Here is a 19,064-nt window from a genome sequence, read left to right on the forward strand (position 1 = left end):
TCCCTCAGGGCTGCTGAATCCCTCTCAACGTTCAAGATCGGTGTCACGGCAAAGGGTCTCAAATATCTTTTGGACTCACTTCTCCCCTTATCTGCTCTGCAATCTTGAACGACATTATCTGTTTAAAAAAAAAAAAGAGAAGCTTTCACATCATTCCCTGTCAGATCTATGTGCTGCAACATGTTTGCTGTATATTTGGAAATGTACGCCGGCAAAAACCGCAGCGTTGGACCGCGTGCGTCTGCATCCGCAGCTCCGGCTGGTTAGTCCGCGGCGCATATTGCTTTGGAGAAAAAAGCATCTGGCAAACGAATGAATGAAAACGTAAGAGCTCATCTCGAAGCGGTCCGATTTCGATGGGTGTTGCGGTCGAAGGTGCGCGACTGCGTACTCCGACAAACCGATCAAGGGTCACCAGAGCGAAGGATGCGCTGCTTATGTTGTTGGCGACGGCGTGGTTTCGCCTGAAGCGCTGACGGTCGTGCATTTAAACGCATCGCTTCAGAGAGAAGCGAGTACGCGATTATGTGTTTGTGGGGCAGACAGAGGGAGCGAAGCGGTTTAAAACGCTGCCCTAGAGAAAAATCTGGCAGATCTGGACAGAAGCCACGAGCTAAGCAATAAAACGGCGCACAGCGGTGTGAGTTTTCGCACCTGCGCGGTGCGGCGAGAAGCGCCTGGTTGCGTACCTGGACGCGGACAGAGGTGCGTTTTTGTGTTTGCGCGCCCGTCTGAGTAAACCAGTCGGGATGCGTGAAGAAGGGAAGCCAGTTATTACAACAATCCCTACAGGCCGTGCAGGGAGGAACCGTGGTAAATGATGCAAATAATGGAAACTGTCACTGAGTGTGTGTGTGTGTGTGTGTCTGTATACATCTATTTGTGTATGTAGCTGCGAACCAAGCCCTTACTCGGAAGGATTCCCTCAAGGGCTGGATACTGTTACATGACATGAATAATTTAAGGCTGTAGAAGACTCTGTCTTTCTCTATGTGTGTGTGTGTAAGTTAATAACGGCTACATGTTGTACAAGGTAGACAAAGGAGAAATTCAAAATACAATATTTCATCAGGAAAAGCTTTTTTATAACATTTCTTAGTGCAATCATACAACTGTACATTTGTTCCTTTGAGTCCTATGTCCTGGTTTAGATAAATGAAGGTAAATTTTGCACATACTGCATATTCACCTTATTATTTCGAATGAGTGCAAAGGCACTTTGTTGTACCGACATCTGACGTTTCTTTTGGGTGACATTTTATCATTATACTCCCATTCGAGTGACGTCAGACATGCTTGAAATTTCTTTTTTCTTTTTTTCTTCATAGTGTTAATAAAAATGAAACTGACGGAAAGTTCTTGATCGGACAAAGTTCACACCGCGGATTTTGGTTCCGCTAGAAGCCGCTAGAAGGCACTGATCCGCGGTGCTGTAAAACCCCAGATTTCACAACATTACAAGTTGCTGATGAAGTGCTCTAAGCAAAGCAATTTACATAACTTACAGTCGTGAAGCAATAGTATATAACGTGGCATAAGTACCTTTCACAACGTGAAACAGCAGAGCTCCTACATGTACACATATGGGGGCAGCTGGTGGCATCGTGGGTAGAGCTGTTGCCTCAGGTTGCGGGTTTGAGTCTGATCACCTGCTGTGGTACCCTTCAGCAAGATACCTACCCCAAAATTACCCCGCTGCATAAAAGGGTAAATAATTATAAGCAGCTTAACATTATAAGTCGCTTTGGAAACAAGCGTCAGCTATATGAATAAATATAAATGTACTCAAGGCCAGTTCAGGGTCAATGACTATTACTTAGGTTTATTGGCTCACTCACTAAGATCGCTCTTAATCTGATCACTTATACTGGTAACCTTCTTGGTGGGACATCCTCAGTCCCACCTTCACCCTCCTCAGGGCAGTGGATTCCCAGGGTGCTCTGTAGCTTCATCTCCTGTTGGCGTTGTTCTGTTGAGTCCACCAGGTCGTAGATGTTGGAGAGCGACCACATGGGCGTAGGGAACCAGGCCTCGACTTCGCCGCTCTTGCCCACCGCCACCATGCTGAAATAGTCACGGCTGATCTTCAGCTGCTCCCGCATCCCGTTCACCACGTCGTGCGCAAGCAACTCGTTCTCGGCCTGACTCTTGCCTACGGAGGGCGGCGGGTGCAGAGAGAGAAAGAGAAAGCGCATTTATGAGTGAGGGGACCACACATGACCCACGCTGTTCGCATGTCACATCGTAATAGGTTAAATGTCTCGGTGGAAATGGATTGAGGCCATGGAAAACCAAAGAATTCATAACAGTGTTACACATGTGGGGTGAACAGGTGATGACCAAAGCTTACCGTTCAAAGGAAAGAGCTCCAGAGACCCAGAAGCTGAAGGTCCTTCTCCCACCAGCTTCAGCAGAGCAAAGTGCCGTATTCCTGGGCGGGAATTACAACAGATCATAAAACGTAGAGAGAGGTCCCTGTACGGCCTGAACGCTCACAGCCTCAAAAAAGTTCATATAACAGTATGAAAGGTGGAAGCGACTCACACCTTCTGAGAGCTTTGCATCTCCGACTTTCACGAGCTAAGTTGTGTCTTACGGCATCAAGGAGCAATGTGAAAAAAATCTAGGTTTGGTAAACATTTGACAAGTGAATTCATCACATCGATATCTACATTATTTTCCCGAAAGCTCAGCTCTAGAGTCAAAATTACAGAATATCGCTGCCTGCTGGAGCAGCTTGAGAGTGCTTGTGGTGCCACCATATGCTTGGCGCAGAATACCATATCGACGCTCACAACAGTACTGCACTATGCTGGAATCTTCCATCCATCCATCCATCCATCCATCCATCCATCCACTTTATTAACCGCTTGTCTTGAGGGGTCGGTGGTCTGGAGTCTATCCCAGAATCACTAGGCGCAATGCTGAGCGGAGGTACGCCCCGGGCGGGACGCCAGTCCATCACAGGGTAACCACACATACACGCTCAGTCACGCACCCATTCACGCACTAAAGGCAATTTAGCATCACCAATCCACTTGAACTGCATGTCTCTGGACTTCGGGAGGAAACCAGAGCACCCGGAGAAAGCCCACGCAGACACAGGGAGACCGTGCAAACGCCACACAGACTGAGCCGGAATGTCCCAAACAGCCTAGGCACCGCGAGGAGGCGGTGCTGCTCGCTTCGCCACCATGCCGCCCCCTGACTGAACCTTTTCCATAAAATATCACTGTTTGTGCCAAGAGTGTGAGGATAATATAACGTTACGGTCTGTAGAGAACAGGAAATTGCTGCGCGCTGTGGTAGCACGAACACCGACGGGCGCTCACCCAGCGGACAGGCCTGACCGCTCAGCGCCCGCAGCTGCTGCTGGAAGGAGGAGTCATCCTCGGAGGGAGCAGAAATGATGAGCAGTCGTCTCTTAGACACAAACCTGAGGGAGCAGGGAAAACAAACACATTCCATCTTAGACACAAAAGCCATAGATCCCGACCACGTTAGGATACGCAGCGCACGGAACCTTTAGGTAAACATTACCGAACATCAGCACGTGATCTTCGGTCGTACGTTTACGCGTCCCGTTTGGCCGCACTAGGAAAGCTTTTTGTACGACGCGCTGCTCGTTCGCTATTAAATATCAGCTTTTTTTAGCCTCTGTCTACGAAATCTACACCTTATGTCTCATCAACGTTGTTTATCAGTATTATCATGTTATGTAAATGGCCATGGATGATTACACACACACACGCACACACGGGGTCGCGGGGAACAGCTCAGGGCGTAAGGCCGGAGGGGGAGGGGACACACCCAGGACGGGACGCCAGTCCATCGCAAGGCACCCCAAGTGGGACTCGAACCCCAGACCTACCGGAGAGCAGGACCCGGTCCAACCCACTGTGCCACCGCGCCCCCCCTGGATGATTAATAGAGAATAATTCATACATTTTTAAATGTGGCATTTTGCACAGTGCGCATGCGTGGTGGTGCTCGCAACTCCCGGAAGAAGTTCTCTTGACTCTGGAACCCAAATCCATATCACCTCGACAGGGAGCTTTCAGCGGTGCCCTGGTGGTGTAGCCAAGAGCAAGAAAGTTCGGCTGTACTCCCCTTCCCCGTGTCAGACTGCCTCGATGGGAAGGAATCGATGTAGGCCATCAACACGGAGCCGGCGACGGGAGCGTCGAAAACCTTCTGCAAAACAGTTCCCGGAGGGACACGTCAGTCCATGCTTTTTAACTGTGGGTCTCACACCGAACGCGTGCCGCATCTTATTTTGGCTACCTCGCCAGAGCGTTGCTAGCGGTTCACTTGTTCCGCCACGAACGCAAACGCTTTCTAACGGCCGTCACGGCACTTTCAAAGCGGAACCACGGGACAAGCCTTCGGTGACATCCTTGGAGCGGACGGAGCACGACCGCAGCGAGGCGCACACCTGTGACCCGAGGTCATAGTCGGCGAGCAGCACAGAGAAGCCTTGGGGGGGCAGGCCGTAGTCCCCGCGCAGCTGCGAGATCACATCCTGATTCGTGGACTTCTCTGGGACTGACCCCTGGGAGGACTCTGCCCCTTGGTTGTACATGCAGAGCAATAAACACAGTGGTCAACGAGTGAGATTTAGGGCCTGAAGATGCACGTGCAGATTTTAGGAGGGGCTCCTGTTGTACCGCTGTTCAAAACACTTTAACCGGTTTTTCATTAGAGATCCTGATGTACGAATGGTAGGATCCAAGTAATTGATAAGACAGAGGTGTGTGTGTGGATAATAAACACCCGGTGGCGCACAGGTCAAAGGTCGGCCATACCTACCTGTAGTGTAGTGCTGCAGAGATAGGGTGGCGTAATTCGTGGGGCCCAGAATGGTTACCACGGATACCATCCTTACGGCAAGCTCGCAGCCGTGCTGCTCGTTCTCGGCCCTCTGCCGGCTGAACTGCGGAGCGTCTTCGCTGGGGGCAGAAATGACCTAAAGACAGCCGGACACCATCCAGGAACCACAATAGGGGAGCAACTCTTGTGCCTATGAGTTTAATTTGTTTTAGTACATTTTCCATGGGACACGAATCTAAGCTGTTTATACCACACACACACACACACACACACACACACACACACACACACACACACACATTTGCTGAAACTGCTTGTCCCATACAGGGTCGCACGGAGCCGGAGCCTCACCCGGCAACACACAGGGCATAAGGCTGGAGGGGGAGGGGACACACCCAGGACGGGACGCCAGTCCATTGCAATGCACCCCAAGCGGGACTTGAACCGCAGCCCCGCCGGAGAGCATGACCCGGCCAAACCCGCCGCGCCACTGCACCCCCTCCTTTACACCATTATGGGCAAAAAAAAACAAATGTACACCTTAAAGAAACCACTAAACACTCACACATCCTCAGAGGCCACATACCACACACCAGCTGCACATTATTTGCAAATGTCCTTTTCAGTTAGTAGAATAAAAGCAAGATATTAGAGAAAACGATTTCAAAAAGGGATTTCAGGAATATCCGAGCCAAACGCTTACCAGAAGCCTTCTCTTCCCCCGGAGCTTTTCTAGGAAGCCCCGCGCTACATTTCCCTCTTTCTCCACCACGTCCCGCTGGGCCTTCCTTTCTCTGCCTTTTCCCTTCTTCCTCTTCCCATCCTTCTTCCCGCCTTTCCCTTTCTTCGCAGGTTTGGCAGCTCCGGAGCTCTCTTCCCCTCCCGAGCCCCCGCTCGGCTTCGCCCCCTCCCTCGTCTCTCCGGCTTTAGCCGCCGTATCTTGAACGCTCGGCCCTTCCTCCCGGGGCGCGCCGGTTCCACGCTTGTCGGCGGCGCCCCCCGCAGGCCTCATTCTTCGCCTTCCGGGACCCTGGTGGCCCTTGCGGATCACAAAGCGGGAGCGACCGTTCAGGATGTCCTGGACCTTGCTCCTCAGAGCCGCCTGTTTGCCGACGGTCTTCCGGGGCCTGGGCACCACCTGGGTGACGCGGCCCTTCCTCAGCGGGCTGAAGCCATTCCTCCGGCCCTTCCTCCCGAGACCCTTACATCTGGCCCTGGAGGCCCTGCCGGTGAGGCTCTCAAGCTTGCGCAGGGGCAGCTGGTCTATGGCCTCTAGCACGGCCTCGACACGCACCGGGTAGGGGAAGCGTTCGCTGATTTGCAAGTTCCTCTTCAGAAGCGCCATGCTGAAAGCCTGCTCCGGCAGCTCCAAGCGGTGCACCAGCTTGCTGACCGTGTCTGGGTCCAGGGGCTCCTCCGTGATGCCACCCTGGGCGCTCGGTCGGCGCAGCGTGCCCTCCGTCGTAGCGTCGTGGATGATCTTGAGGATAAGCGTTTCCCTGGCAGCCAGCCGACAGGTCAGGCCCTCCGCCTCCATGTCCTGGACCTGCTGCTCCATCATGCGCAGGTAGTGGTTATCACGTGAGGGAGCTGCGATTATCCACAGCCGGTTCCCGCCCACCACATCTGCCAGGAATGCCAGTTCGGGGGCCGGGCTGGGCGCGAGGACGCTTGGCTGTCCCTTGCCCCGTGTCTCTGCCTTTCCGGTTCTCAGAGGGGACATCTGGGTAGCAGACCTGCGTAGGGCAGCAGATGGAGCTGGAAAGCAGGTCCAAAGCCACAGCAGGAGGAGGACGAGGAGCGGCTGGGTCATCATATAGCGGCCCGTACGGCGAGAACCCTGAATTACCAGCCTTCCGGCGAGGAGAGGGCGGAGAGGTGAAGGAGCTGGGAGGAGGTGTCAGCAGCTGGAGCGCATTACTCCGGGAGCTTGTGGAGCGGATCTCTCGGAAGCGCAGAGCCTCAGAGGACGCTGTCGCGTCAAGCGTGCGAACAATCTTCTCCGAGATGCCCTTGCCGAGTGAGGATCTGAGCGCTGGCGAAAGCGGGAAGGGAGGTCTGAAACCTTACACTCGCCTCCCCCAGCCCTCCCCCATTATGGGATTATAAAGAGACAGCACACACCCCCACGGCCTATATGTCTTTTACTCCCCAAGGCAAATAACAACATAACAAAACATAATAATGACAAAATAGCAAAACAGTTTCCAAGAAAAAAAATGAAAATAAAACCAAGTAAAATTGAATGAAAATACTGAAAAGTAACTTTCAGTTAAATAATGCTAATTTCTGTCTTGTTTTATGTATGTTAAGGGCACACTCTAAACCCTCCGTTGGGGGCGCAGCGGTGCAGTGGGTTGGACCGGGTCCTGCTCTCTGGTGGGGCTGGGGTTCGAGTCCCGCTTGGGGTGCCTTGTGATGGACTGGCATCCCATTCTGGGTGTGTCCCCTCCCCCTCCAGCCTTACGCCCTGTGTTGCTGGGTTAGGCTCTGGCTCCCTGCAACCCTGAATGGGACAAACAGTTCAGACTCTGTGTGTGTGTCTAAACCATCCGTCATGGTCATGAAACCAGTTACATGTGAAATGATGAAACACACACAAAACGTTTTTCTCGGCGAGTAACACCCCATTGTTCTTCGTCTTCCTTAACGCAGGTAGAGCCGTGCAGTCTGTACTTTCTGACATTTTGGATAAATTGTGTCTAGGTCCATTAGCGACTGCTCAGGTAAAGGGGACCCTCAGTGTGTGCACCTGTTTTTGAACATTTTACTCTAAACGTGGTTCAGATGTCAAAGATTTCACAGGTATGACCTGTGTGTTCCTTATAAAATTCAGCTGATTAACTTAGTGGCTGAGAAGTAGGCCCCGCCCCTATATCTGTGAATGCCCAGAAACACGATCTGTTCCTGTAGCTATGGAAACTGCATCTGTAGGGTTGTCTTTTATAAACACGCGTCGCTTAACGACGGGGATACATTCTGAGAAACGCGTCGTTAGGCGATTTCATCATTGTGCGAACATCACAGAGTGTACTTGTACAAACCTAGATGGTATAGCCTCGATCATAGAGTGTGTTTATACAAACCTAGATGGTATAACCTCGATTATAGAGTGTATTTATACAAACCTAGATGGTATAGCCTCGGTCATAGAGTGTACTAATACAAACCTGGGTGGTATAGCCTCGGTCATAGAGTGTACTAATACAAACCTAGGTGGTATAGCCTCGGTCATAGAGTGTATTTATACAAACCTAGATGGTATAGCCTCGATCATAGAGTGTGTTTATACAAACCTAGATGGTATAGCCTCGATTATAGAGTGTATTTATACAAACCTAGATGGTATAGCCTCGATGCAGTCAAGAGATGCTGTAAACATGAGATTTATGATGCTGCTGCCGGCGTAACACAACATACTGTTTTACAGTAAACTTTTTTACATGCATAAAGAGTACTCTAACAATTAAAAAGTACAGTATAGTAAATGCATAAACCAGTAACATAGGTGTTTATCAACTATTATGTACTGTACATAACTGTATGTGCTATACTTTTGTACAACTGGCAGCACCACCACAAACATGTGACTAACATGTTGCGCTACGACATTGCTAGTCGATAAGAATTTTTCAGCTCCATTATATGGGACCTATATATATATGGGACCACCGTCGTATATAAGGTCAGTCGTTATGTGAAACGTTGTTAAGTGGCGCATGACTGTACTAAAAAGGGTGACCAGGAGGTACAAAAAGAGGGTCTTTTGGTACATTGGAGGACATACTGTGGTCGAACAGGTAGTTGCTGCGGTCTTCCATCTGTGTGCTGATCACCGGGATGCGATGCTATTTTGAACTTGCCATTCCATCCATGCGATGCCCCCCCCCTCCGCTTTGATATCTTCCCACGAAGTATGCGCGTGACTCACAAGTAACACTCAACAATGTCGATGATCAGAGTGAGTTATCCATAGTGCTGTGTGACTAAAGACGATGACCGCTGCATGAAGGACAACCCTGGCCTACAGCAACGGCAAACACAGCTCCGAGTTTGACGCTATAAAATTCCAGACATCCAAGGGGTGGGCTCAGCAAACACGAACACACATGGGAAGTCCTTTGATGTCTCGCACAGATCCGTGACAATCCCCCTCGTCTCTCTGTGTTGCTGCTGCCCATCTCTGGCCTCACTCTGCCCAAGGGAACTCTGCGCGCCTTGCAGAACATCTCACAGCACAGGGACGCTACTATTACATTGCTCACTTAGAAATGTGGACAGACGACAAATTTTGTACTTAATACTAATTTATACTGCCAAAAAATTGATAAATTCTGCTGCTGCAGCTGATAGGAAAGTGGTTAAAGCTGCTGCCTTTGGCCTCAAAGGTTGCAGGTTTGAGTCTCACCTCCAGCTGCAGTACCCTAGAGCGAGGTACGTACCGTAAAATTACCCAGCTGTATAAAAGGGTAAATAACTGTAGTAGCTTAACGCTGTGAGTTACTTTGGAGAAAAGCGAAAGTTAAATGAACGTGAATTCAGCTGAGTTATGTTGCTAAAAGGTAAAACGGCATGTTACTCCAGTCCTTTACTATTAATTCTAATCAATAGGACAATCGTGAATCATATTACTTTTTTCCCTTGACTCTGTAAATCTAGTTTTAACGTCTTTGTTCTTATTTTTAGCTACTTGTGAAAAGACGGTTAACAAGTGAGGATAAAAATGTCTCGCGCACACATACACACACACACTGCAGACTAAACCACTTGCAGCTGTGGTGAGCCCACATTCCTACGAGATGGCCAGTAAGCAGAAACATGTGGTGAAGAATCATACAAGACAACCATCTCCATCAGTGTTTTATTGAAAGAAAAGCAAAACGTGGCCTCAGGTGCAACACTGAGTTAAGAACTGGAGGCATGAACAAAATGTCAATTCACAGGAGTGTCCCTGCCGTTTTGCCGTTTGGCAGGATGTGTGTTGAAAAAGGGACTCATAGGATGTCCATGTGGACAGAATGGGCAAGGAGTAGAAGCCTGCCTCTATCCACCAAGTGGAACTTTACCCAGATGAAGAAGGAAAGCAGAGCTCCTGCAGAATGGAACTATAGTGATCTACCGTTATTGGAGGGACTGGACAGCACATTCTGCATAGACAGACCTACCTTAGCGGTCTTTACTTGTAGGAGGTGCCGTTGCATGGATCCACTGACATTTCTGCTTCTGATGACTGACACTGGTGAGAAGGAGTGGAACAGAGTTCTTGAGTCACCAGTACGGAGATGTCACTTTCAGGTCTGGCCCAAGAGCAGCTAGTGTTCTGGGCAACGTCAGGAACGAGACTAGACTTCACCTCCAGCGGCAAGGGCTGCCCCCCGAGGGAGATTTCCCCATGTGTTCGTGGCTTTGTCACGGATACGTATAAACATGCTCCTCTGAAACACAGAAGGTCCGCTAAAAGAACAGTGCAGGACTGACCTACTTCCACAATCTGCTTTCATTTACTGTTAACAGGCTTCTCAAGAGTGCCGCCCTGCAAAATAAGTAAATAAAAGAATAAAGCAGCACTTCTTGGCACTCAGTATTTCAGGCTTTTGTTCAGTTTATATTCAGGTTATACATGGAACAAAATAACATAGCTGATGCTTTAAACGTTGGTGATGATGCCATGTTTTTTTGGTATATGGCTGGTGTAGGACAACTCTAACACCAATGCAACGGCACTCACGTGCAGGGTTGGTGTCCGAAAACCTGGAGCACAAACCTCAATGGAAAGTCTCAATTTAAATGTTAACAGGCCATTATTTAGAGGGCTGCTGCAGCTCCTGGGCAGTTGGTTCAGACCTGATCCAATCTGTGAGGAGTTTGCGTGGATTTTCTCCAACTGTCTGAAGACATTTTAGGAGAATTGGTGGCTCTAAATTGGCCTTAGTGTGAGAGTGGATGGGTGCGAGTGACTGATCCGAAATGGACTGGTATCCCATCCAGGATATACCCTGCCTCACACATTATACTTCTGGGATGGGCTCAGGGCTTCCGTGACCCTGTGCCGGACAAGAGGTTATCGATAATGGATGGATTATCCCACCAGTTTTGCGATCCATACATGCGTGTCCACTCTGGGTTGTCCCTCATCACCTGTCGGGGTCATGTCGAACTCCAGCCAGGGTCATCCTACCGGAAAGTGGTCTTCTGGCTGTGGATACAGTGTAATTCTCTGTTGTGTGGCAGTACACTTGGGCACTTTTCAGTGCTCTGCACGCAGGACTTTGTCCTCTGCACACATTTCCCCATATGACCCTGCTGGTGTTCAGTTCTGACTTGTGTCATTTGCCTCAGCAAGTGAGGAAAAGAATAAAGACTTATAACAAAAACAAGAATGCACCAAATTCCTGCTTTGTTGTTATAAAGAATTTATTGCAGTCAAATAATACCATCAATTACACTTACATGAAACTATATAACAAAGATATTCCTCCATATGTGATTAGATTATTGCAGATATTTGTACTGCGTATGTCAGTGTATAATGTATGTGCCATATATGTATGTAATATACATATAATACAGACATATATCCACATACAAATCCATACACTCATGTGTATTTTTATATATATATATATAATCACTGTATGTTCTGTTTGAGTGAATGTGTGAGCCAGTGCATTGGTTACCTCACAATGTTCAACACAGTGAGGTGATCATGGGCTTTTACAACACCCACAGTAAAGAGGACTGCAGTAGACAGGAGGCCCACAGCCAGAGTGATGGAGAAAAAGGGGCTGGGGGGGGATCTGAATCCAGGTAAAAGATTTTTTTTTTCCTTGCAGAGGCTGAAACAGACACTGTAACCAAACTGTCCCAATGGCTTAGGTTGAACCCTGAAGAATGCGAGAAAAGAAACCAAATACCACAGTTTCAACAGCTGTGCCACCCATGGTACACTGCTACTTCTTTCTTCCTCTTGTACCCGAGCACTTTGGTGCCCACAGCCATCCGAGTGTGTGCTGCAGGTACATGCATTCTATTGCGCCTGTCTTACCCTTCTGAAGAATACCACCCGACACCTGTCACAAGAGAAGGGCCACAGCACTCAAGGGACAAGCGTTCATCATCCCCCTACTCCTTTGACCTGTAACTGTGCCGTCTTCTCATTCACAGGCCTGCAGGACCCACCTTGAGATACAAGACACTGCCTCATGGTGGCCCTGTGCTATGATCTGGCACAACTGCACCCAGTCAAACACACACAACTGCCAAGGGGTGCATAGAATAAGCACATACTTTTTTCTTTTTTTGTTTTTTAGTTTAGGACTTATGCTAAAATTGTAACCTCAATGTCCTTTTTAACCACTGCAGCAAAATATTCTGGCAGCTTGAACACACAAAAGAAAGAAAGTTGTCTGTGCTAGACTAATCCTCCCTTTTCCCCCTAGCTCTCCACCTTCTTTATTGCCTCCTCTTCCTCTCGGATTCCAGACAGAACTTTTCATAAGCCTCTTCAATCTCAGGGTCCATTCCATCATCCTCGTCATAACAGCTGCAAACAAGCAAAAGAATTATGATCTTCAGAAAAGAACTGATCAAAGCTACAGAGGTGACAGTAAGGCAGTGTGTGAGATCCCACACTAAGGACCCAGTTAAAACATTTCTCACACTACTTCTGTCCTGGTTTCATTGTGCACAGGAACTACTACACCAAACACTGCTGTAAGAATTTTAAAAAAAAAAACTTTTAATATACTAATTACGTATGAAGAACATTGGAAGTGGTTGTGCAGCACCGCCTAATAGGGAATAAAACTTGTAGGTATTACAGGTCAACTTAAGACATATATTTACATATTGACATTATTAATTTAACTAATGCTTCTCTCAAACAACTTACAATGTTAAGCTACTTACAATTAATTTACTCATTTATACAGCTGGGTAATTTTACTGTAGCAATTCAGGGAAAGTGAAGGGCAAGTATCTTGCTCAAATATGACTTAACATGAGCTGTACCTATAGCAGCCATCCCATCCACCTTATTATTTTATTCTCTTACAGTTGATGTCTAATGACAGGTGCTCCACCTGCTGTACAATAATACCAGCTGTACAGCTACCGCAAGAGACCAATATCTCTTCCTGACTCAGTGTTTGCATTTTATTTACAAAAAAGGTTTTATTTATTTAATGTTTAGTTGTTTCCATTCAGGTTACTTTCTATTTAAAATGGCTAGCGGTGATGAGTGATCTTGTGATGCAGAACTGAAAAACTGAAATAAAGACTTGGAATTTAAATTGAAAATAAAAAGTGCAGCATGAAAACATACCACTGTATTTATATTATTCTTTATTAGTATTTTTTTGTGGGGGGGGGGGGCAGCGGGTTTGAACGTGTCTCGTTCTCTGGCGGGTCTGGGGTTCAAGTTCTGCTTGGGGTGCCTTGCGATGGACTGGCATCCCGTCCTGGGTGTGTCTTCTCCCCCTCCAATTTTGCACCCTGTGTTGCCGGGTTAGGCTTCGGTTCACCGTGACCCCACTTGGGATAAGCGGTTTCAGACAGTGTGTGTATATTAGTATTATTTAAGCATGAATAATGTGTGAAATTTACAGAAAAATGTCCTACGCAATGTAGCATTTATTCATGTTACTGGTTCATATATCCTTAATTATAGCATATAATAAAAAGGGGTTTGATGTCTGACAAAGCCAATTTATGACAAGGTCATCGGAACAGAGCCCCCATCATCAGTTGAGTACCACCTGTATAATGATGCAGTCAGAGGTCTCTCTCTCTCTCTCTCTCTCTCTCTCTCTCTCTCCCTCTCCCTCTCCTCAGCACTGTTTGAGCTTGGAGCTGTGTATCAATAAAACTTATTTTTCTAAAAAAGTAAAGAGTAGCAAACTACAGTGTAAAACAGTAGTGTCATATTTAGCAGGACAAAGCGTGTAAAGCCGATATAAGCCTCTTTCCTGTCCTCTCTGCTGAGTCGTCACAATTCTGGCCTTGTCCTGTGAACCTGCCATTGTGGCTGCAGGGATTAGACCAAAGGCAGCAACTCAGTGGCCCCAGAGGGTGTTACATGTGACTGACCCCCCCCATAACGCGCACGACCCAACTTACTCCTCAGTGCCATTCTCTTCACTGAAGTCAGGGTAGTAACATTCTCGGTCCACAATTTCCTGATACTTCTCTGAATATTCTGTAAGACCAAAGAGTTAGAAACAAGTTTCAGGGAGGGTAACATTAGGGTTCTGCACCAGACCTGCGAACATCCAACCAGGGCTGCTCAGGTAGGGAGGTGTGCTCTCACCTGGATCTGCAGCCGTAAAAGGAACGCCATCGGCCGTGTAAAATGTGGGCTCATTCTGAGGGTAAACACATATCCAATTCAATTTATTTTTATAGAGCTACCTTCTCACACAGTGACACAGAGCACTGAACAAAGGATCGGAGACATAATTCAAATAAAAGGTTGGCTATTCAGTACATTACTAAAAAACCTGCATTAGTTATTAAAGTTATGATTAAGCCAACTAGTCACGGAGAAAAGAAACAAAAAAAAATACCAACCGAAAAGAAACGGAGTGTTTTTGGAAATTATACATAGAAAAAGACTTAAGCCGATTTAACAAGCTATTGATAACATCACTACAGTCACCAGACGCTAATGAATTAATGAGTTGAGTCCAGGTTCACATATGCAGGTCTCATCCACCAATATAGAAGTATAGGTGTGCGTGCGCGCACGCGCACACACACGCACGCCAACACAAGCACCCAAACACAGAATCATACCTACTAGCTGTAAGCTTTTGATGAAAACATCGAATAGAATGAACCATTTAACAAACCATGAAATAATTTTTTTTTTTTTTTTTCTTTTAAACAAACAAAATGTACAACAGATAAGTGTCTGTGCACTGACCGCTTACCATGAAGTAGTTTGGGTCATTGTCAGGTGTTGCCTCGATGGCGGAGGCGCTATTTCCAACTCGGCCCCAGCCGCTAGATTTAAGTTCCAGTAGATTCAACAGCATTGCCTTCACATCCCTGAGAAAAACCAGCATGGACCAATCAGCAGGGAGCAGCACATGGTAGGAAGCATTGACGTGACTCGTCTGCAACATTCATGCACATGAACGTGGTCAATGCCATTACCTGCTACAACTGGCATCCAGCTGTATGTTCCTTAGTCTACTCATCACATCGTCCATGTACGTCTTGCCGCTTTGCTTCCAGTCATCATCTAACACAGAGCCTGTCAGCTGAGAGCAAAGAGAGCGGAGACTAGGCAACAGGGCTATGACACAAGGCAACTAATTTTTTCACCTGGGCCTTCCAGGTTCACATGCCATGAACTGAATGTGCGGTTTCACCTTCAGTAGTTTCACAGCACATATAATATTCCCATCTACAGGGTTGGAGAGCAGAGCGTCAATCAAGTCCTTCAGTCCTAGAAGCAGGACAGTTGCACGTCCAGTTTGTCCTTTGACCTGCGTGACAGATGACAGTCCTCAGCATTCTCGGATGCACTGAGTGCATGTAAGTATGTCTGCATGCGTCTGTGCATCTGTAAGTACATTTATCAGCGTGAACTTGAATCCTCACCTCCAGGTTCAGGTACAGTTCGCCCAGGAAGAGCACGAAGGAGTGGAAGTTCTTCTGCGTAGCCTCGTCACCTTTCACCGCCTCAGCTCGGCGTTCATATTCGGTGTGACATCTTGCGACAGAAGCATACATCTCAGCAGAAGTAATCATGAAAACAGCGAGGGGGGATAGAGATGGCGATAGAGACACAAATACAGCTACAGGGAGAGGGAAACAGGGACCAAAAAAAAAAAAAAAAAAAAAAAGAGAGAGAGAGTCAGTGGGAGACAGACCTTTGGAGAAGCAGGTGCCGGAAGTTGCGACTTGAAGAACTGATGGCCAGGTGCTGCGACAGGTAGTTGCAAAGCCGTGCCCCAGTGTAGGCAAAGTTTGGGATAGACGTGGACTGCCAAAAACCAAAAGGCTGAGGTCAGCATGGAAGGGAGGAGAGTAGCACGGTGCACAACCTGCGTGTCATTGTGACGTACAAGGGGCATACCTGTGTGTAGATGAGCTCCACAAGCTCCTGAAGGGTCTCCTCTGTTGTGACCCACTCGTTTAGCGTGGCTGTTATACTCTCCACCTCCAACTCGAAGGAGCCAGGCGATGCATTGAGGTGACTGAGCATGTCCTGCACCAGTTCCGCTAGGGTAGTCTCAGCGTAATATCCTTCTGAGTTGTCCTCGTTCGGGACCTCCTTCAGACAAGAGAGACAAAGTGCAAAGTGACATAAGGTACATGATAATTTCCAACAACATTCTCAAGAAGTGGTACATCTGGTCATCCGGGCCAGTGTAGCGTGTTCTGCAAGATTCTCAGTAACTACCTGCAACACATGGGTAAAACGACCTTCTCCAATAATATGCGGTGTGATACGGAAGACAGGGATTGTCAACACATCCACAAATAACCACGTAACTAATCGTAAACGAAAGGACAGAAATTACAGTTTGAATGCGGCATCAATACCGAACAAGCCTAAAAAATCATCAGGGACTCCATTCACCCTGCACACCACCTCTTTAAACTGCTCCCCTCTGCAAGGCGATGCAGGACAATTCACTCACACGCCACAAGAACGAAAAAAGCTTCTTCCCCGGAGCTGTGAAACAGCTGAACACTGCCCGATTTTTATTGTATTATACTGTATTATCTATTTATTTACTGTATTATCTGTTTAATTTTCAGTTTATACATAAGTGTTTGTGTTTTACATTGTTGTCTAAAGAACTCAGGGAGGACCACTATAATTTCGTTGTATTGCACAGCAGTACAATGACAAGAAAGTCTTCAATTCAATCCATTCAAGTGCTTTATTCAAGTGCTGCTAAATCACTGTTCTGAATAAAAGAAAACATAAGCTCCTAAAACAAACAGAGAAGGGCACCAGAAACACTTAGACCGGCATTTTATATGTAAAATAACAAGAATAAAAAGAAGAGGATGAATACAACGCATGTACTCCCATAAAATACAACAGACCTCCAGAAGTGAGGTATTACCAAGTTTTCCATTTTTTTGTTTGGCAGTGGTCTGCATATTCTGTTTTGTTAAGGGGATCAAATTACTGGGTCTCATTTTTTTTTTTAACCACTGAAAATCCTTCTCCTTTTTTCATCAGAACCTTTATGGCCCTTTATATGAGAAAAGTCTATCTGAGGTGAGGTGCAATGCTAATAAGGAACTTACATTTACATTTATTTATTTAGCAGATGCTTTTCTCCAAAGTGACTTCCAATGAACTCTATTTACTGTTACCAGCCCACACACCTTATTCACCGTGGTGACTTACACTACTTACACCAAGTCACTCATCCATAAATCAGTGCAACACACTCTCTCTGTCACTCACACACTATGTGGAACCTGAACAGCATGTCTTTGGACTGTGGGAGGAAACCAGAGCACCTGGAAGCAACCCACGCAGACGCGGGGAGAACATCCAAACTCCACACAGACTTAGCGGGGATCGAACCCATTTCCTCTCGCATCACCCAGGCGCTGCGAGACAGCAGTGCCACTCGCTGTGCCACCGAGCCGCCCTTTACAACGGTTTACCCATTTATACAGCAGGGTATTCTTACCGTATCAGCTCAGAGTACTTCGGAGAAGTACCTTGATCAAGAGCACTTCAGAAGGAGCGAGACTTGAAGCTGGACGCCGAATACAAAGTGACAGCACTCACCACTACGTCACCTACTGGACCTCTAGTCCGAGCAGTGGTACAAAAGACATTTCTTTTTCATGTTAATTAATGAATGTTGCCATCATCCTTATTTTAATAAGCGCATGCTTCACTGGCTACTCTTCAGTGGCGTGCGGTGTGTGTGTGTGTGTGTGTGTGTGTGTGTGTGTGTGTGCGTGCGTGTGCGCGCATGCGCCGTCATCACCTGGTACTCAGCGTATCCGGACGGGTAGAACTCCGGAGCGTTGATGGACAGAGTGGAGCTCACAGGCAGCGAGGAGAAGTGCTCTCGTCTGGAATCTGAAGACAAAAAAAAAAAAAAAAAACAGAAATCACACGTTATTATGAATACCGTCCACAGTCATCATTTTTAATCATAAAATGTGCTGACGCTTACTTTTTTGTGCGAAGCCGGTTTACACATTTCATTACATTTAATTTAAGCGCGCAAAGTGACGGGCATCAACACATACACAGTCAGCGCTTTATTAAAAGCTTACCGTCTCGCTTGGCTTGCTGCTCTTTCTTTCATAACCGCTGAGCTACTTAGGAACCGCATGAAAATATAATATACATATATATTATACACATACTAAGGTACATAAAATATAAAAAAAAGAAAGAAGGGACACCCGCGTGCCCGGTAGAGACGCGCGACACACTTGCCCGCGCGCCCTCCTCTCCGCTCCGCTCGATCCCAACGGAAGCTCGCGCTCACCCTCGCCGCTCGCGCCGCCGTCCGCCAGCGGAAGGGACGTCTTCGGCTGCCGCAGCGGCTCGTGCTGGCTGAATGTCGACGGCTTGGCGCCGGTGCCGCCGCCGCCCACCTCGGAAAATACGACGAAGTCCTCGGGTCCGAGGCAGGGCTCGGCCTCGCCGGGGCTGCTGCGCTTCGGCCGGTTGCGACCCGCCCCGGGGGTGCGATCAAAACTGTCTGTCATAGTACCTGCGTGCGAAACAGGCCTCACACACAGAGGAGGGTCAGAGCCGCATTCGAACCCTGACGTGTCCCGAGAACTCGGCCGCGCGCTCTCTCCTCCGCCACAGCCCCGCTTGGGATCCCGTTCTCGAGCGTTATTTCCGCTTATTTGTTTACAACAAAAACTGCCCGAAATCGTACTGCCTTCTTGTTGCGAGGAATGACTTCCTACAACAACACCTCGGCAGTTGGAATTTGTATAGAGCGCAAAGCCCCAGCTTTAGCGGCAAGCGCGGCATTGCGCCCCCTAGAGGCCCGGAGGGATGAACTTCATGAAGTCAGATGGCGGAGTCAGAACTTGTCTTTTGATTTCAAACTGAATTGTGCAGCAGTCAGCAGCAGCCAGCAGCAGCGATCCGTACAATAATATATAACGCACGATAACTTGAATATATTATAATCTGCACTTTTATTCCTTGAAATTCACTTGGTTGTACCCACGCATTACCACAAAAAACGTGCCGCCGCCATGCACAGATTTTTTGA

At 47.7% G+C, this 19,064-nt stretch overlaps 2 protein-coding genes across 5 annotated transcripts; both read right to left on the reverse strand.

Moving 5' to 3' along the window:
* Positions 1–1,104: 1,104 nt before the first annotated feature.
* Positions 1,105–6,885, reverse strand: ccdc80l2 (coiled-coil domain containing 80 like 2). Its single transcript, XM_018751201.2, has 7 exons — positions 5,534–6,885; positions 4,810–4,966; positions 4,436–4,569; positions 4,043–4,194; positions 3,333–3,436; positions 2,351–2,431; positions 1,105–2,152 (listed from the first exon to the last, which is right to left on the reverse strand). Exons 1-7 carry the CDS (start codon positions 6,644–6,646, stop codon positions 1,863–1,865), a joined length of 2,031 nt encoding a protein of 676 aa, XP_018606717.2. The 5' UTR covers positions 6,647–6,885; the 3' UTR covers positions 1,105–1,862.
* A 2,856-nt stretch (positions 6,886–9,741) lies between these two features.
* Positions 9,742–18,764, reverse strand: paip1 (poly(A) binding protein interacting protein 1). Of its 4 annotated transcripts, XR_003797750.1 has the most exons (13): positions 18,318–18,764; positions 17,805–17,899; positions 15,914–16,111; positions 15,708–15,820; positions 15,436–15,547; positions 15,204–15,320; positions 14,986–15,092; positions 14,760–14,877; positions 14,138–14,192; positions 13,948–14,026; positions 12,278–12,373; positions 10,309–11,026; positions 9,746–10,066 (listed from the first exon to the last, which is right to left on the reverse strand). XR_003797750.1 is itself a non-coding variant. In XM_029252765.1 (12 exons), the coding sequence occupies exons 1-11, from the start codon at positions 18,538–18,540 to the stop codon at positions 12,283–12,285; spliced, it is 1,308 nt and encodes a 435-aa protein (XP_029108598.1). In that variant the 5' UTR covers positions 18,541–18,764; the 3' UTR covers positions 9,742–11,026; positions 12,278–12,282. The 4 variants fall into 4 exon arrangements, 3 of the variants coding, with proteins under 3 accessions (XP_029108598.1, XP_029108597.1, XP_029108600.1); XM_029252765.1 differs by having other exon boundaries at positions 9,742–11,026; XM_029252767.1 differs by lacking the exons at positions 9,746–10,066; positions 10,309–11,026 and adding an exon at positions 11,228–11,900.
* Between the last annotated feature and the right edge of the window lie 300 nt (positions 18,765–19,064).

This window comes from Scleropages formosus, chromosome 6 (assembly GCF_900964775.1).
Source record: "Scleropages formosus chromosome 6, fSclFor1.1, whole genome shotgun sequence".
Lineage (NCBI taxonomy): Eukaryota > Metazoa > Chordata > Actinopteri > Osteoglossiformes > Osteoglossidae > Scleropages > Scleropages formosus.

Coding starts and splice junctions, on each gene's coding strand:
- ccdc80l2 (XM_018751201.2), bottom strand. CDS start 6,646: ATGATGACCCAGCCGCTCCTCGTCCTCCTCCTGCTGTGGCTTTGGACC. Junction 4,967..5,533: donor GGGGGAAGAGAAGGCTTCTG/GTAAGCGTTTGG, acceptor GGCTGTCTTTAG/GTCATTTCTGCCCCCAGCGA. Junction 4,570..4,809: donor TCTGCAGCACTACACTACAG/GTAGGTATGGCC, acceptor TGTACAACCAAG/GGGCAGAGTCCTCCCAGGGG.
- paip1 (XM_029252765.1), bottom strand. CDS start 18,540: ATGACAGACAGTTTTGATCGCACCCCCGGGGCGGGTCGCAACCGGCCG. Junction 17,900..18,317: donor CGGCGGCGCGAGCGGCGAGG/GTGAGCGCGAGC, acceptor TTTTGTCTTCAG/ATTCCAGACGAGAGCACTTC. Junction 12,374..13,947: donor GAAGAGAATGGCACTGAGGA/GTAAGTTGGGTC, acceptor GCTTGTTTGCAG/CTGTTATGACGAGGATGATG.